The sequence below is a fragment of the Puma concolor genome, chromosome A3 (genome assembly GCF_028749965.1).
Source record: "Puma concolor isolate L17-30 chromosome A3, mPumCon1.1.hap2, whole genome shotgun sequence".
Lineage (NCBI taxonomy): Eukaryota > Metazoa > Chordata > Mammalia > Carnivora > Felidae > Puma > Puma concolor.
This window is the reverse complement of record NC_141669.1, coordinates 83,319,153-83,345,052: the sequence shown is the minus strand read 5'-3', so window position 1 is coordinate 83,345,052 and position 25,900 is coordinate 83,319,153. Positions and strand designations below refer to the sequence as shown.

At 43.2% G+C, this 25,900-nt stretch overlaps 1 protein-coding gene across 3 annotated transcripts in view; it reads right to left on the bottom strand.

Moving 5' to 3' along the window:
* Window positions 1–300: 300 nt before the first annotated feature.
* The window catches only part of IL1RL2 (interleukin 1 receptor like 2), a 44,917-nt gene continuing 19,317 nt past the window's right edge, over window positions 301–25,900 (bottom strand). For all 3 annotated transcript variants that reach the window (XM_086701427.1, XM_086701426.1, XM_086701425.1), the window contains exons 6-10: window positions 20,092–20,221; window positions 18,741–18,877; window positions 16,620–16,763; window positions 7,288–7,449; window positions 301–4,945 (exon numbers count right to left, since the gene is read on the bottom strand). In XM_086701427.1, coding sequence (XP_086557553.1) covers window positions 4,578–4,945; window positions 7,288–7,449; window positions 16,620–16,763; window positions 18,741–18,877; window positions 20,092–20,221 — 941 coding nt within the window. In that variant the 3' untranslated portion in view covers window positions 301–4,577. The remainder of the gene's footprint in view (window positions 4,946–7,287; window positions 7,450–16,619; window positions 16,764–18,740; window positions 18,878–20,091; window positions 20,222–25,900) is intronic.

Sequence of the window (25,900 nt, the reverse complement as noted above, 5' to 3'; positions counted from 1 at the left end):
AGCAAATGGCAGCATCCCTTCGAAGCTACCTGGGGAGGGAGGGGAGAGGGAGACAGATGTGTACAGAGCCCCATCCATGAAGGCCCCAGAGGAATCCATCTGAGATCTGAGAAGAGTGGCCTTTAGCCGTCACAACAGATGTGCTGCCGCTATGAGGGCCACCATCGCCCCCATCACTTCTTCTAGACATTGCGGATTCGTCATCTATAGAACAGTCTTTATTCAAAGAAGGAAACCAGGGAGGAATTTTCCACTTTAACTTTCCAGACGCGGCCCTGGATAAATCAACCAAACAAAGCATCTGTTGGAGGAAAGTTTATTAAAAAATGAGTCAGGATCAAGAGCCAAAGAAAGGTCAACCGACTGGGCCAGAGCAGGCAGACCTCTGAGTCACCGCAGTTTGGCAGGGGCAGAAGGCGCTGGGGGATCGTGCCCCCCGGCCCCAGGTAGGTCAGACGACTCCTCGTGACTCTACGGCCTGTGCCAGGCACTTTCACATATGTGTCTTTATCTCGGTTGACCTTCTGGGAAAAGACCCTCTATTTAATGTGACTCAGTCTTCACCCAGGACTTTCTCACAGGCAGACTCACAGTATTTGAGGAGAGAAACCAAAGGAAGTGGGTCCTGTGGTTGATTCAGTCATTATAGGAAGGCAGGCCAAAAGGTAATGGAGGGGTTCAACACATGTTTCATCTTTTCTTTGACCTATTCACCTCTCACCCCTGCCCCCAGGTGAGTCCTGTCCCCTCAGGTTATCCGGAGCCCCATTTACCTCACCACGCCCCACTGGGGAAAACAGGAGGGAATCAGTGGTGGCCTTCAGCTTTCATATAATCTGCCTTTCTATCCACTATCCGGTGACACCTAAACCTTCCTAGTTGTGCAAACTTAGACATGAGTCCACAGCTGACAACTGAATATTTTTTGCTTTTACCTTCTAATCTATGTTTCAGTGGCAAAGCCAGGCTAATTCAATCACTTACATTTTTACCACATTGTATCCCTTTGTTCCACTAAAAACTGGTGGAAATTAAAAATGGAACTGCTGGAACCAGGAAACTAGTAATAATAAAATTGAGAATGAGATGGGCGAGTGCTTAGTATGAAGCTTACTCTTCACGATCGCGAGCAACTTAATTACGGGTCCAAGTGCTGAGATGTAATGTTAAAGAACACCTACAAAACAGTGGAAATGCACATTTCGGGGGCTGCATTGTGGATCAAATTGAGGATCCTCAGTGGAATCCCAGCACCCCTTCCCTGAAATCTCTTTTAGGGACCAGCCCATTCTCTGACCCGCGGAATTAATGGTCTCTCCATCCTCGGCCAAGGGCTATCTGCACACACGCTGCTTCAAGCCCTTCTCTCCCACCACCACTACCCCAACCAAACAATGCCTCTGAACTCCTGTTACAGAAATTCTGGAAGGCTCTGAGGCAAGTAGAGTCTTCAGGACATATTGTCGAGTTTCATTTCAGGGGCGTTCCGATGAAATAATGGCAAGAAGTGAGCAACTTCCGGTACCATACCAGGGTGCTTGTGTCTCAGGGAGACACTGAGTGTCTCAGGGAGAATGGAACATGATCCGAGAGGTAGTAGGACTGGCTTGAGGCTAGAGGAGGGGTGACAGCACGGTCTTCCGGAGGCCCAGGATAGGCCTCAGCTGGGTCTCCCCAGTTCAGGTACTTCCTTCAAACACTCTCCCGGCCTGGGATACTGCATGGTAGAGTGAGCCCAGCGGAAGGTTATTCCTGGCACCTACCTCCCAGGATTAGGCTTCGAAACTCCCTGAGCTCCTCATAATCAAGACCAAGCTGCAAGCGAGGACAACATTCAAAGCCCCCATGGGAGCCGGTAGCCCTGTGTGGATACTCAGGGGATCAGGAAGGCTCGGGGTCCTTGCCTAAAGTAGAGGACACCAGCCAGCAGGCAGGGCAGTACGGTTTGGGAAGTTACTCCAGCTGAGTGCTCACAGCATGGGCCCCAGGCGTGGATGCCGTGAGTCTCAATAGGAGCGCCTGTCTTCAGGGGCATTCTTTGTGTGACTTTAAGAAGGTAGTAGAAAGCTTAGGATTCTCCAAAAACTGTGGGCTGCCTACTGCAAAACGTTCAATGCCGATTGATTTTCTTTCCCCCCTTCAGTTAAAATTTTTTTCCCTGAATATCATGGCCAGAGTTCTTTCAAGTGTATCCTGACTCTTGGGGCTTCTCTGTCTCTCTTCATCCCCTGGAAAGAAAGGGCTTGGAAGGAAGGGGGAGGCTTTGGGGCATGGACTCCACATAAGCCAAAGTGAAGGGCAAAATGCCTGTCTGACCCCCGCAGCCAACAAGCCTTCTCCAGCATCGATAGCAATCTCCAGGTACAAAGCAGAGAAGAGAAAACTGAGGCAGCGAGGGGAACAGAATGAGGAACACATCAGTGGCCGTCGCTTTGCTCCTGGGTACATCCAGAGAAATAGCTTCTTTTCCTTAAACTGGCAAATCCTCCATGAGGAATTAGGACTCCCATGTTCTACAGAAACCAAGAAGCAAAGAGTTTACAAACATCTGATTAGAAGGACCCTAATAAGCTTATTACTTCTGGTGGTTGTCCCAGTCCCCGTAATAAAATAGACACATGCTACTCTTCAAGCAGATAAGAAATAAAGAAGGGAGGGAGGGACTAAATAAGAATAATGAAACAAAAAGCAAATATTACACATGAATCTTAGTGACATGTGGCTAAGTGAACTAAGCCAGTCACAAAAGGCCAAATCCTGTATGATTCCACTTATATGCGGGACCTAGCATAGCCAAAATCATAGACATAGAAAGCAGAACATTGAAGGGGCTGTGACAGCGGGGAGGGAGAGTTAGTGTTTAATGGGGACAGAGTTCCAGTTGGGGAAGATGATAAAGTTCTGGAACCAGACGGTTCTAATGGTTGTACAAGGTGAATGTATTTACCGCCACTAAAGTATACAGTTAAAAATCGTTGAGATGGTAAATTTCACATTATATATACTTTAGCACAATGAAAAAATCTTCAGAGAACAAACGTTACATAAAATAAAGAGGGGCTTGACGCTAAGTGAGAACTGGCGTATGATGGCAAAGAAATGTGTAACCTTAGGTCACCTCGGAACCTAAATTCTAAAAGACTTGAGTGGGCTCCTCATGACGTAAGATCCCACCAGACACTTTATGCTGTCTGCAGCCTGTCAAGAAGGTCACGCAGCCACCTATTCCTGTCCCCCATCCCCCAGACTCCGTCCACTCTGCTCATTCCTGCATGCTGGGGTCTTTGTTCTCCCAACTCACCCCTCCTGCTCCTCCTCCCCCTCCCCAGCCCCTGTCCTGCCCATTGGCTGATTCCCTTCCAGTCCCCATGACCCTTCATTCGGGCCATGCCTTAGTCTGTCTGGGTTGCTATAATGAAGCACAATACACTGGGTGGCTTATTAACACTGGGTGCCCTCATGGTCCGGTGAGGGCTTTCTTTCAGATCACAGACTTCTAGCTGTGTCCTCACATAGCCAAAGGGGCAAGGGACCTCTTGGGGTATCTTTTACGAGAGTACTAATCCTATTCGTGAGGTCTCCACCGTTATGACCCAGTCACCTCACCTCCTCCTCAAAGGCCTCACCCCCCAATACCATGACATTGGGTATTAGGGTTGCAACATGTAAATTTGGGAGATACAACATTCTGACCATAGCAGGTCACTTGTTAGGGTTTGATGTCATCAAAACCACAGAACTCAGATGCTATCTAAGCCTCAGGTCAGGTCTTTGACAGTAGTTTACAGATGAGTTTACAGCGAAGTTTTAGCATTAGAAATCCTCATGCCTTGTTCGAACATAGATTGACCTGTGATGAGGCGACACCGGCTAACTGACAGATGGCTTTGTTTGACGTGGACTAGAATTGCATCATCTTGGTGTGCCACCTGTGTCTCTCACATGCTTCTAAGAATTCTGGCCTTCATAGGCCAGCTGGAAAAACAAGCGAATTGTTACTTATCTTGATTTGGTGGATAAAGTCTTTCAAGACTGGAGTCCAGCAGGAGGGTAACTAATGTGCAATCCCAGTGGTGCCACGCTTGGTCCCCACTAGTCTGTGTGACCTTTAAGTGGCTTCCAGTATCAATGTGCTACGACCGTGGTCATGAAAAAAGTGCCATTATCCTCGCCTGCCCTCCCCGCAGATTGCCTCCCGCCATTCCCTGACTTCCATTTCTGGCCCCACGTATGCTACACTACATGCCAAACTTCCTGACATCTTAACCGCCACTCTACAACTCTCACGTCCCATTACCCCAGGGCTCACGTGCTACATCTCTGCATTCAGGGAGTGTTCAAGAGAGCCTGTAAGTGAAGGAGGGCCTTCTGGAGAGGTGACATCTTTCCCTTAAGAAGTAGCTCTGATCAAAACAAGCAACAGACACAGGCCCTCTCACCACAAGTATATACGGTAGCAAGCTTCAAGCAGATGGTCCAAGTGTGATGCATCGTTGTCCCTCTGTAAGCCACCCCGTGCCAACAATGCCAACTGGTGATGAACCCACCTTGGCCCCCCACTTGCCGGCTATGAGGTCTCAGTACGTGTGCTTCAGCATCTGGGCGGAAGAAGACGGTGGAGGCCTTTTGGGTGGCATGTGATATCTCACTTTTTTCCAGAACTTGGTCTTTGCGCACTGTGACTGCTCTGTGAAGTCCCCACTCCACTGGATGGCCCCGTGCTTCTGCTTGATGTACTGAATTGACTCTGGCATGGCCGTGTAGTCCTTGACCTTCTCCAGTTCAATCAGAATGACCTTCATCCCGTCCTGGATGAGCGCATTATAGACTGCGATTTGTTCTTCAGACATGTTCTTTAACAGGTCAAAGCTCAGGAATTCAGGAACTATGATGATGATCAGCCTCCTGCACAGCTTGATGTTTTCATCAATGACATTGGCCACAGCTGGAAATAAAGAAAGAAGAGGCGGATTATCTCATGAGTGAAACAGCCCAGACCTCAGTGCTATTGAGAATATTAGAAATGGAACCCAAGAAGACAGTGTGGGCTTTAAAATAAAGGTGACTTAGGAATGGATTAATAAACTTGTTTTAAGTTTATTTCTTTATCTTGAAAGAGAGAAAGCGAGCGGGGAAGGGACAGAGAGAGAGGGAAAGAGAGAGAATCCCAAGCTGGCTCCATTCTTGATCTCATGGGGATCTCATGGGGCTCGATCTCACAACTGTGAGATCATGACCTGAGCTGAAATCAAGAGTCAGACACTTAACTGACTGAGCCACCAGCCTCCCCAGTGAAAGTTTTTTTTTTTTCTTCAAACATTTATCACATCCTCTGTGAAACCTTCCTGACTTTCCCTGAGAAATTGGTCCTTTGTATTCATAAGTCTTATTTTTTGGTGGTTAGCTGTCACTTTCCTCAGGCTCCACCTTGTGAACTACTCTGAACAAGGGTTTTATCATTCCCAAGTTGATATCTCCAACTTAGCCGAAGGGCTGGTATATATTAGATGATTAACACATTTTTTAAATAGATTTTAAAAGGATAGGGAAAATGTAGATAGCTCAAACACTGTATTAATCTTTATCGCTGTTTTCCTTTTGTGCTTCACAGCTACTTAAAGGCCCAGGACTTACAGAACTACTGTGAAAATGAATAACATCCCCTGATGATTTCTTGGGGAGAGTTCTTGAAATATCCAGCTATGGATGCAACTTGGTCTTTTTTAGCAATAAAGATTAATTTTTATATCCTCCTTATTCCTAGAATATAAAAATAGATTGTGGCCTTCCCAAGATCAGGTTCTTCTTCCCTTTGGTTTATTTTTATATTTCTAGTGCCTAGAATATTACCTGGCACATAGTTGGTGCTCAATAAATATTTGCTAAGTAAGCAACAGAATGTGCTTACGAAATCTTAGCTCTCCCACATGTTTATGGCAAGTGTTAGATCAAATTTTCATTTCCTCATGGAGGATGATTTTATGACTTGAGAAGATGAGGGCTGAGATATAGTTGTAGCTCACCATGGATATGAGCAGCCTACAAATCCAAAGTACTTAGCAACCTTTGCAAACGACCCAGAACAGGCCACTAGCAAATGTTGTAAATGTTGGTTTCCTTTTGACCAGTAAAGGATGTTTATTTCAAAATTCAGCCATTTATTGTATAGAGTTCCAGGAAGGAAAATTTGTAGGTCAAAAGGGAAACTTTTATCTGCTGAATGTCTCATATGTGCTAAGCTCCATACTGGTCTCCGCTCGGGTTTTGCCTCATTTCATTCTCTTGGCCAAGTCAGGGAAGCATTCTCATCCCCATTTGACAGATGAGACAACTGAGGTTCAGAGAGGTTGCCTGCATAGCCCAAAGCTTCACTCCTGTCCAATGGGAGACATAAATGAATTCTATTTTACTTATGCAGGAAAAGACTGGGGGGTTGAGGTTTATAAGATCAGCTTTATTTATTTTTTTTTTTTCAACATTTATTTATTTTTGGGACAGAGAGAGACAGAGCATGAACGGGGGAGGGGCAGAGAGAGAGGGAGACACAGAATCGGAAACAGGCTCCAGGCTCTGAGCCATCAGCCCAGAGCCTGACGCGGGACTCTAACTCACGGACCGTGAGATCGTGACCTGGCTGAAGTCGGACGCTTAACCGACTGCGCCACCCAGGCGCCCCTATAAGATCAGCTTTAAACATGAGCGGATTGATATATTCAAGCTGATGGACTATGTTCGGCAGTTAGTCTCAAGGGCTTGAGGGCAAATGAGCCCTTGTCTCCTTTCAGTCTCTTGGCCAAGGCTGCCAAGAGTCACATTATTTCTTTCTTTCTTTTTTTTTTTTTTAATGTTTATTTATTTTTTGAGACAGAGAGAGACAGCGCATGAACGGGGGAGCGGCAGAGAGAGAGGGAGACATAGAACCGGAAGCAGGCTCCAGGCTCCGAGCCATCAGCCCAGAGCCCGACGCGGGGCTCGAACTCACGGAGCACGAGATTGTGACCTGAGCTGAAGTCGGACGCTTAACCGACTGAGCCACCCAGGCGCCCCAGAGTCACATTATTTCAACCAGGCATCCCAGTCACCCTCCTGCAGGAATGGGCCCCAGAGATAAGAGGCCCGGTCCTAACTTGGCTCAGGGGTTGTGGGTTGGGGAGGTACAGGACTCTTCATGTTTCCATGGAGAAGGAAAGGAGAGTCCCCCACCCCACCATTTGTAAAGTGAAGGAACAGAGACCTCCCTCTCCCTCTTTATCTGCTGCTTTTATACCTTTGATACTCAAAACTTACCTTGTCCAGGAAATTCATCCCTACCAAATATAAATAATTTGTATCCACACTGCCTCTCCAGCACCTCGGGCAGAATCTTCAACACCAGTGTGTCCACCTCATGACTCTGGATTTCTCTTTGGGGCTTGGGGTACAAGACATAGGCATCATACAGCTTCCCATCTGAAAAGGAAATGAGATGCAGTCGTGGGATTATTCCTACCACATTCTTTTATGCTAACACGGCAAAACTCTGAGCTGCTACCCTGACATCCTTCCCTTGGGCTCATTGACTTTGGAGTGCCAACTGGCTGGCTCAGTGCCAAGCACTGCCACACCAGGCAACTCTCATTCTTTCAGGGCTTGAAACGTTCCTCTTCACTGTCTTTTGCTTGTGTCGTTTCTGAGGACAGGTTGAATGAAGCGCACATCTTTGTTTCTTGACAGGTGAGGTGTTTTTTTCGTCTGGCTTCTTTTAGGATGTTTGGATTTTCTTGTCTTTGATCTTCTACAGTTTGAAAATGATAGGTCTAGGTGTTTCTTTGTTTCTTTGTTTGTTTATTCTGCTTGGTACTCTCAGAGGTGTCTGACATTAATTCGGGGAAATTCTCAGTCAGTCGTGTTTCAGATATTTATGTTCCTTTCTCTCTTTCTCCTCCTTTGGTATTCCCATTACACTTATGTTACACCTTCTGTGGTAGTCCCACACTCGTTGGATATCTTCTTTTTTTTTTTTTTTTTTTCAGTCTTTGTTCTCTAGCTTTTCAGTTTCAGAGGTTTCTAGAGTGATATCCTCAAGCTCAGAGATTCTCTGCTCAGCCATATCCACTCCACTAAGAAGCCCATCAGACGCACTCTTCATTTTTGTTACAGTTGTTTGTTTGTTTTTAATTGCTAGCTTTCTTTTTGGTTCTTTTTAGGATTTTCTTCTCTCTGCTTACATCACCTGTCTGTTGTTACATGCTGTCTGGTTTTATCCATGAGATCCCTTGGCATACTAATCAGGAATATTTTATTTTATTTTTTATTTTTATTTTTTTCAATATATGAAGTTAATTGTCAAATTGGTTTCCATACAACACCCAGTGCTCATCCCAAAAGGTGCCCTCAATACCCATCACCCACCCACCCACCCCCCATCAACCCTGTTTGTTCTCAGTTTTTAAGAGTCTCTTATGCTTTGGCTCTCTCCCTCTCTAACCTCTTTTGTTTTCCTTCCCCTCCCCCATGGGTTTCTGTTAAGTTTCTCAGGATCCACATAAGAGTGAAACTATATGGTATCTGTCTTTCTCTGTATAGCTTATTTCACTTAGCATCACACTCTCCAGTTCCATCCATGTTGCTACAAAGGGCCATATCTCTTTCTTTCTCATTGCCACGTAGTACTCCATTGTGTATATAAACCACAATTTCCTTATCCATTCATCAGTTGATGGACATTTAGGCTCTTTCCATAATTTGGCTATTGTTGAGAGTGCTGCTATGAACATTGGGGTACAAGTGCCCGTTATGCATCAGTACTCCTGTATCCCTTGGGTAAATTCCTAGCAGTGCTATTGCTGGGTCATAGGGTAGGTCTATTTTTAATTTTCTGAGGAACCTCCACACTGTTTTCCACAGTGGCTGCACCAATTTGCATTCCCACCAACAGTGCAAGAGGGTATCCGTTTCTCCACATCCTCGCCAGCATCTATAGTCTAATCAGGAATATTTTAAATTCCCAGTCTGATAATGCCAACATTCCTGCCATATCTGGCTCTGATGTTTGCTGTCTCTTCGAATTGTGTTTTTGCCTTTTAATATGACTCATACTTTTTCCTGATAGCTGGATAGAATGTGCCAGATAAAAGAAAGTACTAAAAAAAAAACAAAAACGCCCTTTAGTAACAAGGTGGTGAGGTGTGCAGTCTATGGTCCCTATGATTAGATCTCAGTCCTTCAGTGACTCTGGATTATGAACTTCACAAGCATTGCTCAGTTTTTTATCCCCACTTAGGTGGGGCAGGATGGCTAGATTGGGCCGGAGTTGGGTATTTCTCTCTGCACAGATCAGTTAGGCTCTGATAACACCCTAGCAGATAAGACTTTCATTAACTAGTTTATCCTGAGGGCAGGCATTGTTAATAAGAACACAGTGCTCTAGGATATTTCAGAATGATTTTTCTCCTCCCCCTTCTGGGGGCAGGATATTTACTATGAGCCAGGTCAGGCTTCCAGGAGGTAACACTCACAAAAGTGTGGGTTTTGACCCCTTCTGACTAGGTCCCTGTGAAGATTTTAAGTCTCAGATTTGTCCGTATTGAGCCTCCAGTGATTTGTCAATTACAGTTCAGTTTCCTACCCCATGGACATCGATCTATGAGGAGGATGGTCTTTTCACCATTACATAAGCATCACTTCTCCAAGATGACACAGCCCCAACTGCAACCTGACTCCTTTGACTCTAAGTCCACCACTCCCTGTGGTGAAAATGAGAACTGAAGGCAGGAGTTTCCATGGGTCCTGTGCAATGGCGGACTTTCGTAACTGTACCTGGCAAAACCGACCAAGTCTCTCACAATTCAGACCCATTAATGAATTCCATCACTGCAATTGCGCATAGCACTCTAGAGACCAAGCCTCTGAGCAGACTCTAGGAACTTCCTGTGTGAAACTTAGAAGCCAAACACGGCAGCACATTTCGTCATCACCAGGATGAGCCAAGCATTTATTGAGCAACTAACCACATGTAACAGTCACTGTGCTCACCTGCGTACAGATGAACAAGACACATCTAACTGGAAAAACCATTCACAGACTTGGAAATAGAAACACGAGGCATTGCAAGATAACAAATGGCCTCATGAACTGGAGAAACAGAAAGAAAAGAAACTTCCCCACGGCCTGGAGCTCCTGAGAAAAATTCACAAAGGATGTAGGGCAGCTCCTGGATATTAACGGACTTAAGGAAAAAAATGGGCTGGTAGCGGAGGGTAAAGAGATCAAGGAGAGAAAGAGTTTGAGAAGGGCATGGAAGGGGAATGTTTATGCTCTACTCAGGGGTCATATGAACAAGTAAGAAGCTTTAGCATGCTAGAAGCCTTGAGTGACCATCTCATTAGAAAAATGTGATTTTTGAGGGGTGCCTGCGTGGTTCATTCGGTTAAGCATCCGACTCTTGGTTTCGGCTCAGGTCATTATCTCGAGGTTTCCTGAGTTTGAGCCCCACATCGGGCTCCAGCGCTGGATCTCGGAGCCTGCTTGGGATTTTCTGTCTCCTCTCTCTCTCTCAAGGCCCCTCCCCCATTCGCATTGTCTCTGTCTCTCTCAAAATAAATGAAAATAAACTCAAAAAAAAAAAAAAAAGAAAAGAAAATGTGATTTTTGACCTTCGGGCTATTAAGAAATTCCTGGCCAACCTAACAGGAACCGAAGAGAGAGCCATTCCTTTCTATTCCTCTTTTATGGAAGTTTTTTGGATTGAATAGACTTGAAAAGAGGGGTGGCTCTAAGCCCAACAAAAGAAGGTAGAATTTTGTATTCGTTTAGTTTTTGTCTAAAGACTGTCCCCCAACTTAGGATGGTTCGATTGATGATTTTTTGACTTTATGATGGTCTGAAAGCTATACACATTCAGGAGAAACCATACTTCACATTTTGAATTTTGATCTTTTCTAGACTAGTGATATGTATTCCTCTCCTCTCTCTCTGATGCTGGGCAGACCCAAAAGCCACAGGTCCCAGTCAGCCACGTGATCTGGAGGGTCAACAATCCATATACAGACAACCATGCGGTACCCATACACCTGCTGTTTTCCACTTTCAAGGCCATATCCAGTCAATCACATGAGACTGTCAATACTTTATTATAAAATAGGTGTTGTGTTAGATGATTCTGCCCAACTGTAGGCTAATGTAAGAGTTCTGAGAACGTCTAAGGTGGGCTGGGCTAAGCTATCCTGTTCTGCAGGTTAAGTGCATTGAATGCATTTTCAGCTTATGATATTTTTAATTCATGATGGGTTTATTGGGATGCAACCCCATCATAAATCAAGGAAGATCTGTAGTGAAAATGTGCACAGAACTTTAGAGTTTCCATGTAGCCTTTTCTCATTTTCCATAAATTCTCACCCCAACCACTGACAACCTTCTGGTCTCTGCCTACCCTTCCTGGTCATCCTGTGGAAAACGGTGATATACACACATGTGCACACAGGCACACTCTTCCTCAGTCTCTCCACTCCCTGTAACAAAAGGAAACTGTGTGAAAATGGGGGCTTCTTTTGGTGTGATTCTATCTTCAGTGTCTGGAGCAAGAAACAGGACAGAGGAGGTCTCCATCAGTCACTGCCAAATATCTGCATGGGGCTTGATTTTGCAGAGGCTCAAGGAGGTTACATCTATGTAGGAGAGAGAGAAGTTTTAGATCATGAGCAGATTTTGCTTTTTAATAAATCAGGGTCATAAGTCACGTGCCAAAGGGATGATTAATTTGCGTCTAGAGTTGGCAAAAACCCAACCGAGCTAAAACTCCTTGTGCAATGTCTTCAATGTTACTAGTCTATACCGCTACTCCATAAGTGGATTCTTTTCTGTATCAAATTTAATGTCATACACTTGATTTTCTAAAGCTGGGGGACATGTGAATTTTTTTTTTTTTAAGATTTCATAAAGGCTTTATGCTTTTAAACACTTTAGAAAGGAATTAAATCTTCTCACTTAAAACTATGATAATATTTATCCTTTTTATGGTAAAGGGGTGGTTGGCTTGGTACTTTCTTTGCCACATAACAGAGCCTCCCCACTGAATACAGTATTTCTTGGTCTAGAAATTACAATGAACATCCATGTTCATCACCACCTCTGTCAGAACCCCTACCACTGGTGTCTCTCTTCCCTCAAGCTGTTTCTCTTTCTTCCTTCTCATACAAACAATAAAATAAAATAAAATAAAATAAAATAAAATAAAATAAAATAAAACAAAATAAAATAAAGTAACAAAATGAAAAACTATGTTAAGTGAACTCTCTCCTCTTTTTTTAATGTTTATTTATTTATTTATTTATTTATTTTGAGAGAGAGTGTGTGTGTGAAAGGGAGAAGAGCAGACAGAGAGGGAGACAGAGAACCTGAAGCAGGTTCTGTGCTGACAGTGGAGAGGCCGATGCAGGGCTCAAACGCACGAACCACAAGATCATGACCTGAGCCAAAGTCAGACGCTTAACCGAGTCACCCAGGCGCCCCCTGAATTCTCTCTTTTGACAGTGTTCCAATTCCGTGTTTTTATATGAGGAGTGTGAACATACAGCTGCTCTGTGCTGTGCAACGTGCAGACTTCGGGACAGAAGAGACTTGGGCAGCGAAGGACTCACACTTTTTAAAAACTCAAAATATAAAATGCTCCCAATTTTTCAGTCATCTTTTTTTTCTTTCGAAGCTTTTGAGTAGAAATGCTTATGTTCACAACTTGTTCTCAAAACGTAGTGGGCTCTTGTCACTTCCAAATGATCAACTCATAACTGATTGACCCGATATAGCAAAAAACCAAGCTGACGCCATTTTGCTTTTCGCATCCGCCTGCAGTTTTGAAGGGCCATCTTAGCGGACTGCCTGCCAGCACTGCACGGTTGTGTCTCTCACAGTCACAGTAAGGGTCACGTTTATCCCTTCAGATTGCAGGTAAGGAAGCTGAGACAGACAAGGCCGCGTTATTTCTCCAGTCTTTCAGCTGCCAAGTGCACAGCTTTGAGTCAAACCCAAGCCCACCGCCCCTCTGGTGTGGCTGAGATGAGAACTGGGAGGAGGAAACTTCACAAAGTTTCTCCCTGATTAGTCTCGTGCAAGTGTGTCAGACAGCATTTTTTACAAAAATAGCCCTAGCAGTATTTCCAGTTCCACATGCTCTTTCAGAACGGACCACACCCCCCACAAAGAGGTGGAATCTACTTCCACTCCCTTAAAATTGGCTAGGACTCTATAGCTGCCTTGGCAAATAGAATGTGGTAGAATTGACACTAGAAATTTAGGGTCTGAGTCATAAGAGAAAATATGGCTTTTCCTGCCTCTCTTGTTCTTGAAACACTAGCCGTTGGAAGCCAATCACCACGCTGTGTGGGCTCCTGTGGGCTTCAGGAGCCCACACTGAGAGACCACAAGGAGAGGCTGTTGAGAGAGAAACCGAGGCCACCAGCTGATGGCCAGAATCAACTGCCAGTCCTCCAGCTGGGTCCCCAGACATCATGGAGCTGGGACAGGCCATCCCCACTGTGTCTGTTCACATCCTGACCCACAGAACCCATTAGCAATACAAATGGCTGCCCTGTGCCACAAAGTTTCAAGGCAATTTGCTTCCTAGCCATAGTAAATGGAACAGCAATTGGGAAAGTGACAATGAATGGCAATAGATAATGATGAGTTGGACACTCCCCCCAACTGTCTATTTCACTAAAAAATTGTGGAAATGTAGACCTACTAGTAAGTTTTTTGAGAAAGTGGCCTGCTGGCAGATACCCCCATAGCCTGCCTCTATATAGTGGTGAGGTAAGACTTCATGTAGATTCTGGCCACACTTTTTTAATTTCCTGAGGAGGTTCAGCCCTACTTTCGATGTTAAAGCATCTGCATGTGGTTTTATTGGCTCTCGGCAAAAAATACAAAGTTTGTTTGCATAAATTAATATTTATGACAGATCGCTTAAACATTATTCAAGCCCTTACTTTCTTTTCTTATATTATTGCTAAATCTCCAACCTGATCAAACTGGACCAATGGAGAAATCAGATAGAATCCATCTGGCCTTCAGGTGTTTTTACTAAATTGCATGAGGTTTGGCATTTTAGCCTTAACATGAAAGACACTAGAAGAAAAGCCACATTAAACATGCTATTACATTTACCATGGGAAGGCTGTTGCAGACAAGGTTCATTATATTACACCCTTTAAAAATAAGGCCTCCCTACAAAAACTTTTCCTTGGAAAATTGTCCCAGACAAAGCCATGTGCTGTCACGAGCAACTGAAGGGTATTTGTGAGAAGCACACAATGAATCTTGTCATTGCTTTGCCTTTACTTCTAAAACAAGCTCATCTTTAAAAAGTGTCCATGATTTGTCATTAATTCTACCCCCAAGCTTTATTTTATCGTTCTACCCTCTGTTCACTGTACCTGCTTTGTTTGTTTTTCATTGTTGTATTCTCCACAAACCTATTTGGAAGCAGGTGAGGCATACACAAATCTCTCTAGGAGATGGGTAAGATCACTCTTATATTCTTACACACACTTGCACAGCCTGGAAGGAAAATTTTTAAAGTAACTCCTATAATTTAATAGAGAACATACAGAATTCATGGATATTAGGGCTGTCGATGACTCAATAAAACTGAGTTATACACACCTAACTATTACTCATGTTATAAAGCGTAACTAATCACATTGGAGTAAATAACTTATCATAAGAAAGACACATTTCATCTATTTCCTCATTTATATTTGCCACCCATTACTCCACAGTTCCCAAATAACTCAGGAAATATCCCTAAGGGATACAATGCTTGGAAATAACATCTGGGACAAATCGTAAGTCTCATCGCTAACTCGTTGTCAAAGCCAACACTCAGAGAGGAATTACAGGGGTAGTTCTCATAGACGGAGCTGTAGAGATTAATCATAAAGTACGCAAGTACTCCTCGGAATTAAGAAAAAAATAGAACCCTGGCTTGACTATGAGCCCTGATGTCCAAATTCTCAGCCCAAATTTGGGCTGTAGCCTGCTCCCAGCAGAGGGTGGGGCTCCCTGAGTCTGTCATCTGCTCAGCTCCCCCCGCTCTGGGTGAGTCACTATTCCTTTTATCTCTTCCTGCTAAACTCCACCTCACCAGCCGACAGCTGCACAGGCCCTCAGCTCTCAGACTCCTGGGAGTCCCAGTGAGTCCGGGAGTGAGCCACACACCAGGGCCAGAGATCTGGAAACACCACTGAAGTCTCTGCAGTTCCCTGTCAGGCAGTAAACAGAGGGCAGCTGGACCACTCACGTGTGGGTGTCAGAAAAGACAAGTGGTGATGCACTGGTCCCCTGCCCCACACAGGCAGGCAGGAGCGCGGCCAACAGGGAGACTGCAGGGACTGCAGCCCCAAAGAGAAACCCCACGTTCAGCTGACTGTCCGCAACCCAGAGGCGCTTCAGGCTGCGTTGGACACACAGAGTCAGGTTTCCGCGACTGAGCTGTGCCACCAAAAGAGAATGCAGGGGTGCCTGGGTGGCTCAGTCGGTCGAGCATCCAACTTCAGCTGGTGAGCTCAAGTCCCACGTCAGACTCTGTGCTGACACCTCAGAGCCTGGGACCTGCTTCAGATTCTATGTCTCCCTCTCTCCGCCCCTCCCCTGCTCGCTCTCTAGCTCTTTCTCAAAATAAATAAATAAACTTTATTTAAAAAAAAAAAAAAACAACCCATGATGGTGGGAAATGCCTTCTCCTCGGAGTTTCAGAATCTCACAGGCATTTGTGTGTTGAGTAGTGCTGGCAGGACAGACGCTTCGCAGACCAAACTGAAACCCAGGGCAGAGTGGCAGGGGCAGCTGAAGGCTTTGGCCTTCAGACAACAAGATGCCCCTTGTGCCCCAGGTCCTTGCTCAGTGCTTTCCTGGACTTGAACTCAGTTGTTCCTACAATACTCTGTGAGGCAGGCTCTGATCATTTTCTCTCCCTCCCTCCCTCCCTCCCTCCTTCCTCCCTTCCCTCTCTCCTTCTTTCCTTCCTCCCTTCTCTCCTTCCTTCCTTCATGTTTCTTTCCATTCTATTGCCCAGAGAGAGAAGAACCTTAAATACTTTCTAAGATCACACGGGAGTAAGTAGAGAGCCAAATGCAAACCCAGGTCTCTCTCCGGCCTTGAGAGTCCTCTGACTCTTAAATCTTTCAGGTACCAAGCACAGGGCCTAGAATGAGCTCCAGCCGCAGTCAGCTCATCACTCCTCATGATGTAAATTCTGTTCATGTGCCGACCATGTTGAAGATGCATCGCAGATGGGGAGCCCTTTGTCACTCCAGGAGAAATTGTCTTCTTTTGGAAACACCAGAAGATGTGAGAATGGCTCTAAAATGGTCACAGTAGGACCTGGAAGATGATTTGCTCCTGTTGCTTTGCAAATGTTTGCTCAGTCACCACTAGCCTGCAAGCCTTATTTAACTGAACAACGCTGGTGACCACAGACCAATTGTTTCCCTGAAGCATGAGAAGTTCCAGGAAGATTCCTTCTTTCCAATTTGCCAACAACATGAAAGGCAAGCTAGTAAAATATGTGAAAGTATATTTACAATGGGTATACGGATGAGCAACAACCAAGTATGAGGCATTTTTCATTGGTTACCCACACTTACCTTCTTTGATCTCAGTAGAAAGGAAGGCACTTCGATACCAGAGAACAATGTCAATCTTAAAAATGTTGTAGATGTACGTGACAGACACTGCTGCGCCTATCAGGGTGACAAGCCCTCCTATCAAGTAAGCTTGAACATCCGGGGCTACAAACGACAGCAAATAAATACATAAATAATCAGATAATAATCATAATACAAAGGCTCACAGATCACATTACAAATACCAAATGGAAATGTGTGAGAGGTCAATGAGGATACTGCTTAAATATTTTTTTTACAGTTAAATAACAGGTATATGGGAGTAGAATAATCTAGCGTGGACCATGAATTTCAGGAAGCAAATGTGCTCTTGGGAACCTGGGGAAGGAAATCCTGCAGAACTCTCGCTTCTGATGGTGGATACAGCATGGTTCCTATGCATGAGAACTGCTCCCAAAACACACACAACCAGGTCTTACTTAGTCAACACTAGACTCTCCAGAGGTAGAGCCTAAGCGTGTGTATTGGAAGACCTGGTGGTTCTCTTGCACATTCCTGATTATTCCTGTTATAACTGCTTCCACAGGCACCAAAAATTGAGCAGCAGGATGTCTGTCATAAAGAGCCGTCAACGGCCTCCCCTGAAAGCCAACTCTGTTGTCTCCATAAGGCTGGCAGAGAGCCAGACTGCCCCCTTTGTGCCGGCAAGGTCTGGGTTGGGGGCCTGCCTGCAAGGCACGATCTCAGAAAGGGCATCTACCCCTGCTCTGCTTGTGAACACCACTGCGGAGCAATTATGGCAAAAGCAGTGGGTGGGAGATGACCGAGAAGCAGAACCAGTTCCTCTGGAATGTCAAGTCACTAAAGACATGCTCCCACATCACCGCTGCCACCACCACCACCACCGAGAAGAGGAACACAGCCTTCTCCCTTACCACAGCCCAAATCAGTGCTGCCACGGAAGGAAGGAGGCTCTAGGAAGGGGAGAATTCGAAAAGTGGAAGAGGACAGAGGAAGAGAAAGTCTCTCCTTTCTTAGAACCCACCGCATACACCACTTCCTTCATCAGCCCCTTCCTGATGCTCTAGTCCCCACTAGAAGGTGTGTGTGTGTGTGGGGGGGATGGCCTGGCCGGGAGGGGCGGGTAGGTATACGGGGGGGGGGGGGGGGGTTCTCTTTTCTTTGAACTCCCAGAGCACATTCCTTTTTTTAAATACTCCTTAAAGATCTTATCACGACCTGCCCTAAGTCACACCATACTGCAAACAGTCTGAGGTGGAAGACATCTCCATGCACCACTGCATGTCTTTAAATAAATGGCACAACAAAGCATCGTGACTAAAACACATTCTGGGTCAACAGAAATAGCAGCCCATTGATTAAATCCCAGCACAACCAAGCGGATCTGCTCTGCACGCTGGTGCCCAATCTCATCCTGACCATCTGTTTGAACCTCTAGCTTCTGTTAGATAGATCCGCCCTTCCCATCCATCCTCCACTTCTCTTTGTCCTTCCCCAACTCTTGGAACAACAACGCCACCCCTCCCTTTGGGGGACCCATGTCTGGGAACCTGTAATGTATAGACTTCACGGATCTTGATACTGTAATGGTCATGATAAGAAGACCATGTCGTGCAATATTTATGAGATTCATAAAGCCCCTGGCATGTAGACAGGAGTGATGGCCTTCAGGAGTGTTGATATTCTCTGCTCTGGAAATGAGTTTAAAACCATCACATTTCCAAACAGGAAATGAATGCTGAGTTCTTCTACTGACTATCACTCTGCTGCCTCATGCCAAGTGCTTAATGCCATGCTGTTTTCTTTTTTTTTCTTTTTTTTTTTTTTTAATTTTTTTTTTCAATGTTTATTTACCTTTGGGACAGAGAGAGACAGAGCATGAACAGGGGAGGGGCAGAGAGAGAGGGAGACACAGAATTGGAAACAGGCTCCAGGCTCCGAGCCACCAGCCCAGAGCCCGATGCGGGGCTCGAACTCACGGACCGCGAGATCGTGACCTGGCTGAAGTCGGACGCTCAACCGACTGCGCCACCCAGGCGCCCCAACCATGCTGTTTTCATATGTGTCTCCTTGTCATTGTTTTGAGCCCTCCAAACAGCATGTACCCCACCGAACAACTACCTGGGAGTTTTAAAATAAAGTACGCTGCCGACACTCCAGCATGGCAAATGAAAGGATGGCCATAATCTTCCATTTTCACTTCTGAGAAGGTTATGTTCACTGTGTAAAAAATATGTTTCTGAAAAGAAATGTGAGATCTGTAAAAGAAAAGAACCACCCAGTTACACATGAGTCATATTTACCCAACCTACTGTACCATCTTCAGTCTAGAGAATAAGTCTCGGGGCGCCTGGGTGGCGCAGTCGGTTAAGCGTCCGACTTCAGGCAGGTCGCGATCTCGCGGTCTGAGTTCGAGCCCCGCGTCTGGCTCTGGGCTGATGGCTCGGAGCCTGGAGCCTGTTTCCAATTCTGTGTCTCCCTGTCTCTCTGCCCCTCCCCCGTTCATGCTCTGTCTCTCTCTGTCCCAAAAATAAATAAACGTTGAGAATAAAAAGTCTCTCCCAGAGAACACTTTGGGCCATCCTGTTACCCTAAGAAGGCTTCACGGAGTGGCTCAGTGAGGTGTGTGGAAATTTTTCATTTTCTTCTGGAAGGTGACAAGGAAGTGTGGCTCTATTAATTACAGATAGCATCATCAGCCCTCCAGAGCCTTGGCCTGGTCCCCTCCACTTATCCTAACTTATCAACCCTGCAGGGTTCAACACAATTTCTCCTGCCCTCTCCTTCAGTAGTCTTGATTTATACCACCCAATTTAAACAATCACAAATTGGGTTTATACCACTCAATTAGCTAATGATTAAGTCCTATCTCCCCTAAGAGTCCCCGTGTTGCTGCCTCTTTTGCTACTGAAGCCTAGAAGGTCTATAGCTCATGATATAACTAAACAGGAATGAGGCTGGTTTTAAGTTGGGAGAAATTGATCTTGTTGCATGAAGGGCATACTTGATGCTTTGCCTCATGTGTCTGACTAGGGTGTAAGCAGGATTGATAACATGAACACCTCACACCCCCCTGATTCAAGAAGGTTTGGCCGTGCATAGCACTGGCAAGATCTTTGAGAGACAAAGCCAAAAGGAGTAATGAGGGATCAGTGAGAAGCATCTAAAAAAAGCAGTACTAGCATCAAAACACTTCATGTTTATTTTATTTTTGAGAGAGAGAGAGAGAGAGAGAGAGAGCATGAGTGGGGGAGGGGCAGAGAGAGGAGGGAGACAAAGAATCTGGAGCAGGCTCCAGGCTCTGAGCCGTCAGCACAGAACCTCACATGGGGCTCGAACCTACGGACTGCGAGATCTTGATGTGAGCCAAAGTCAGCGCTCAACCAACTGAGCCACCCAGGCGCCCCCAAAATAATTTAAATGAAGAAATTCTTGCCAACTTTTAGGGAAGTCAGAAAAACACAACACCTACTCAAATCCTTCTCTGATTCGTTTGGATTCATTGTAGTAATCATCCACCAAGGTGTCATTGACTCTCCAGGATCGGAGATTTGTATTATCCCTTGTGTCTGTTATATTGCAGTCTACAGTAAGGGTAGTGCCTGTAAAAAACAAATTCATAAATATTACATGAAAAGTCTATAAAAAATGATCAGCTAAACAAAACCTCTTGCTTCTGAGCCTGGAATATGTTTTGATTACCAAAAATACCCCTTGGAGGTCAACGTTAATCTACTTTATTCTCTCCTTGGACAGAGATAATAGGGGACAAGTGGCCTTCCAGGGTGTCTAAACAGCCGAATATCTGGCCACTGTCTTCCACAGTATTAGGGACACAAATACTAGTTCTAGTCTTAGGAAACTTAGCAAAGAACTTTAAAGTTTACAAAGTATTTCACACACATTGTCTCCTTAGGTCTTCATATCCTCAAAACTATACCAAAAAAAAAAGAGGAGGTGCTATAAGGTCCATATTACAGATGAGAACACTGAGGTTCAGATAGATTAGTGACCTGCCCCCAAGGTCACACATTAGAGAAAGAAATGAGACATGAACTCTGGTTTTCTAGTTCCAAATCTTCCAAATACTTTACCAATCGTGACCCCTATCCTGACTCCACACACGTTCACAAATTATATTTAACAATTTTATATTTTTATTTTATTTTTATGTGTATTTATTTTATATTTTTCTTTTGTTTGGTTCCATGAGCCTAATAAATTCCATCTATTTACACGACATAAAAAGTTACTCTATTTCTAAATAGTCTACTTCATGTTTCTTTATTCCAGCTGGAATTAAGGTTTTTTAAAAAAAAATTCTCAACTATAACACATGTATAGTAAAAAGTATAGAATATACATGTAAAGCGCATATCCATACCACCTTCACCCCATCAAGAAAATAGTATGGGGGGTGCCCAGGTGGCTCAGTCTGTTGAGCATCCGACTCTTGATTTCAGCTCAGGTCATGATCCCAAGGTCATGGGATTGAGCCCCACATCTGGCTCTGTGCTGGGAGTGGAGCCTGCTTGGGACAAGAGTGTCTTAACTATTAGTCAGTCTTTACATTTCCCTACCAACATTATAAACAGATTCAGCAAAAAATGAAACTCTATTGAGATTTTGGCTCTCCCTCAAAACCAAGGAAACGGGTTTAAGAGTTCAGTCTTGAGTGTGTTATTTCTTCTACAGGTTTCTAAAGATAGATTTTTAAAAATCAGATTAAGGATGTTCCCTTACATTCGTAGTTTTAAAGGAAGTTTAAAAAAAAAAATTCTGGGGCACCTGGGTGGCTCAGTCAGTTAAGCGTCTGACTTCAGCTTAGGTCATGATTTCACGGTCGGTGAGTTCGAGCCCCGCGCCGAGCTCTGTGCTGACAGCTCAGAGCCTGGAGCCTGCTTTGGATTCTGTGTCTCCCTGTCTCTCTGACCCTCCCCCATTCATGCTCTGTCTCTCTCTGTCTCAAAAATAAATAAACATTAAACAAATTTTAAAAAAAATTCTAGTTTAGGTGTTCATGGTTTTTGGTGTCTATGAGGTGAATATATATATTATTTTTTCTCCTTTGGTTTGTTGATGCAAAATAAAAGAATGAATTATCTAATAGGAAGCAGCTTGGCATTGTTTCATGTAAACCCAACTTAGGCCACAAGGTAACGTTCTTTATGTATGCTGTTAAAATAAATTTGCTAAAAATGTGCTTAGAGTGTTTCCTCTGTGTTGATGAATGAGATTGGCCTGAAGTTTGCTTTGTAACAACATTCATTTTGCATTTGAGGGTTAAGAGTTTCCTGACCTAATATAATGAGTTAATGACTGTTTCCTCTTTTTCTGCTCTGTGAAACATTTTGTTTAAATTTGCTAAATTTCTTTACTAACTGCTTTGTAGAGCTCACGGGAAAAGCCAACTAGATACAGAATTTTGTTTGTAGCAAGATTTTTAAATTTATAGTCTTATTCCTATTCTGAAATCTTGTGCCAGATCCTCTGTGCTGATTTTTACATAAAATGCCCATTTCTTTTTAGATTTTCAAATTGGCACTAAGTTGTTCAGAATATCCTTTTGTGATCTTTTTTGTGTGTATATGATCTATGGTGATGGCCTCTTTTTCCTTCAGATTGTCCCTTCCCTCATTTCTTAATCATCCAGGGGGCTACCAATCACATCCCACTTTCAAAAAAAACAACTTTTTCTTTGTTAATCACTCAACTGCATGTTCATTTACTATTTCACTATTTTCTGCTATTACTTTTCATCTCATCTCTTCCATTTCTTTTTTTAAAATTTTTAAAAAATGTTTATTTATTTTTGGGAGAGAGAGACAGCATGAGTGAGGGAGGAGCAGAGAGGGAGGGAGACACAGAATCCGAAACAGGTTCCAGGCTCTGAGCGGTCAGCACAGAGCCTGATGCGGGGCTCAAACTCACAAACTGTGAGATCATGACCGGAGTCGAAGTTGGATGCTTAACCAACTGAACCACCCAGGTGCCCCGATCTCTTCCATTTCTGTTGGATTTATTTTGTTTCTCCTTTTCTCTCTTCGGGGGTGAGCATGCTGCTCATAGATATTGCAACCATCTTCTTTTCCTAACTCAGGTTAACAAGCGTGCTCTGATCAAATCTTTGTATCTCATCAACCTCACTGTAATCTTTTTATTAGTATTCACTGTCAAATAATTTTCTCATTTCTATTATTATCCATGAGCTATTGAGAGGAGTTGTTTTTATTTGATTGTTTATTTGATTTGATACGGTTATTCTAATTGTCTTTTTATTACTTATTTCTAACTTCTGACAATATGTAGTTGCAATGATTTCAATCTGTTGTTATAGCCCAATATATGGTCTATTTTATCAAACATTTCATTGTGCTTAGAAAGAATGTGTAATCTGTAGTAGCTGGGCACAGGGCTCTGTAATATAAACATCAGGCCATTCGTTGGACACATTTTGTTTGTCATGATAGGGTGTTCTGTTTGCCTGTTCTATCAGCTATTGTGAAAACCGTGGCTGGTATTATCCCATTATTATTCCATTATTACTGTAAATTGGTCAATTTCTCCCTGTAATCCTGAACTTTCTCTCTTTCTGTATGTACACACACACACACACACACACACACACACCCCTTTAAGGCCATGTTATTATGTATCTAATAGGTTCAAAAATGAACTTTCAATCATTATGAAGTATCCCTGTTTATCTCTAATAATGCATTCTGCCTTTGTATCTACTTTGATATTAGTATAATTATACCAACATCACTTTGGTTAGTGTTTATATCATATATCATTTTCCAGTCTTTTCCAGCATCTTGTAGACAGTCCAGAGTTTTAATTTCTTGTTCAAACCCAGTATGACAATCTTAATTTGGAGCATTTAGTCCATCATATAATTGGTGATATATGTGTGTTTAAATCGACTAACTTATATAGATATTTTATTTGTAGCATCTGTCCTATATCTGTCTTTTCCTCCTTGCTTTCTTTTGATTCCTTCTTTTGGATCGCTTCTTACCTTGCTCTTGATTATTATTACTCCATATAACCCTATATTTTAAAAATTATTATTATCTTAGGGTTGCCCTAAGTATTAAAACATAGATCCTCAAACTTATCAAAGTCTGATATTACTGATATCTCCACTTTCTTCTAAGAGAATGTAAAGTCTTAGAATGTAATTACATTTGACCTTCTCCTAGCATACAGGCAAATGCTGTTGGGAATTCTAACATCATGTATATTTTAAATTCCATGAACAATCGTCATTATTACTGCCTTATGCAGTCAAGATTCCTTTAGATCTGCTCACATATTTACATCAACATTGCTCTTTCATTCCCTCCTACATAGCTGATTCACAATCTGGAAACATTTCCTTCTGCTTAAAGAGCATTGCAGTAGTTCCTTTTAAGACTGTGCTTGGCAAAGTTTGTCATTTTTAGTTTGCCATATTTTCACTGATTATAAAATTAGCAGCATTTTTTTCAGCATACAACCTCTGTTATTTCCATTGAAGTTTCAAACAGCGGTTTTACTGCTGCACACAGAGCGTGTCTTTTTTTTTTTTTTCTTTTTTCCCTAACTTTTAAGATACTTTTCCTTTGTTTTTGGTTTTCTGCAGTTGCACTGTGGTATTTTAAGGTGCAGGTTTGGTTTCATTTATCCTGCTGAGTCTCCTTAGCTTCCAGGGTCTTTTAATTGATGTGTCTATCAGTTTGGAACATTCTCAGATTATCATTTAAATAATATTGCCTCTGCTCTCATTTTTCTCTTTTCTCTTTCTTCTAGGACTGTAGTTATATACAGGTTAGCTCTGCAGATCCTCTTCCTCTAACCTCTGTATTTCTTATTCTTTTGTCTCTCTGTGCTTAATCCTGGACATTTTCTCCTGACTTATATTTTAGTTCAGTAGTTCTTTTTTTCAAATGTCTCATAGGCTATTAAACTCTGTATTGAATTTTTTGTTTTGGTATTGTCTTTGTCAGTCCTGATGTTTCGTTTGTTCTTTTTCAAATCTGATATGCTACTCTTTTTAAAAGTTTTCAATTGTCTTTTGAAAATTTCAATCATGTCTTTTCCTTCCTTGAACATAGTAAGCACAATTTATATATATATCATTGTTTTGGTGTATGTTTTTTATTGCAGATGAGCATATTTTCATATTTTCTTAGTCTTTTTTTTTCTTCTGTGGATTATTCATTTGCCCCATTTGGATTATTCACATTCCTTGATTTGTTGGTATTTTCCATAGAAATACCATGGATAGATATCATTATATTACCTGTTTTTTAATACCTCTGTTCCAAACATTCTCTCTTAGTTTGTCATTCACATTTTGATTTTACCATTTTTCACATATACATACACTTAAATTTTTTATGATAGTCTAATTTTTAAGATATACACACACACATATATATACATACATATAGATACATATATACATACATGTGTGTGTGTGTGTGTGTGTGTGTGTGTGTGTGTGTGTGTGTGTATCTGGGACCCTGGGGATCTGTGTCTGCTGTATGTGGTCTACCATCTAGAATTTACTGAGTCAAAAGTTATACATATTTGTGAAGGGTCTGAATACATATTAGAATTTCCCTCTGCAGAGTTTATACCAGTCCATTGACTTATTTATCTATTTAGCAACTATTTCTTGAGCATCATCTTTTTTAAAAAATGTTTGTTTATTTATTTATTTCAAGGAAGAGACAGAGAGAGAGCAAGTAGGAGGGAGACAGAGAGGGAGAGAATCCCAGGCAGGCTCCACACTGTCAGCACAGACCCCAACACAGGGCTCGATCTCACAAACTGTGAGATGATGACCTGAGCTGAAATCAGGAGTCAGATGCCTAATCAATGGAGCCACCCAGACGCCATAAGCACCTTCTGTGTTCTAGAAATTGTTCTGAGCACTCATGATATTGGAGGGAACAAACCAGATGCAAAGCTTTCTCCTAAGAAGCATGGTTCAAATAGAATTAGAGATAACAAGACAGGTTCAAAATATGTGAGGTAGTGATAAGTACTTTATGAAAACATACAGAAAGCTCAAGGGCTAGAGCATGATGGTGAGTGAGGTGTGCTATTTCAACATGGTGGTCAAGTGAGATGACATTCAGTGGAGACCCGATGGAAGTGAAGAAACAGAACAAGGGGATGTGTGTGGAAGAGCGTTTCAAGTAGAGGAAACAGCAAGTGCAAAGTCCCTGAGGTAGAAGTGTGCTTGACTGTTCAAGGAACAGCAGGTATACCAGTGTGATCAAAACAGA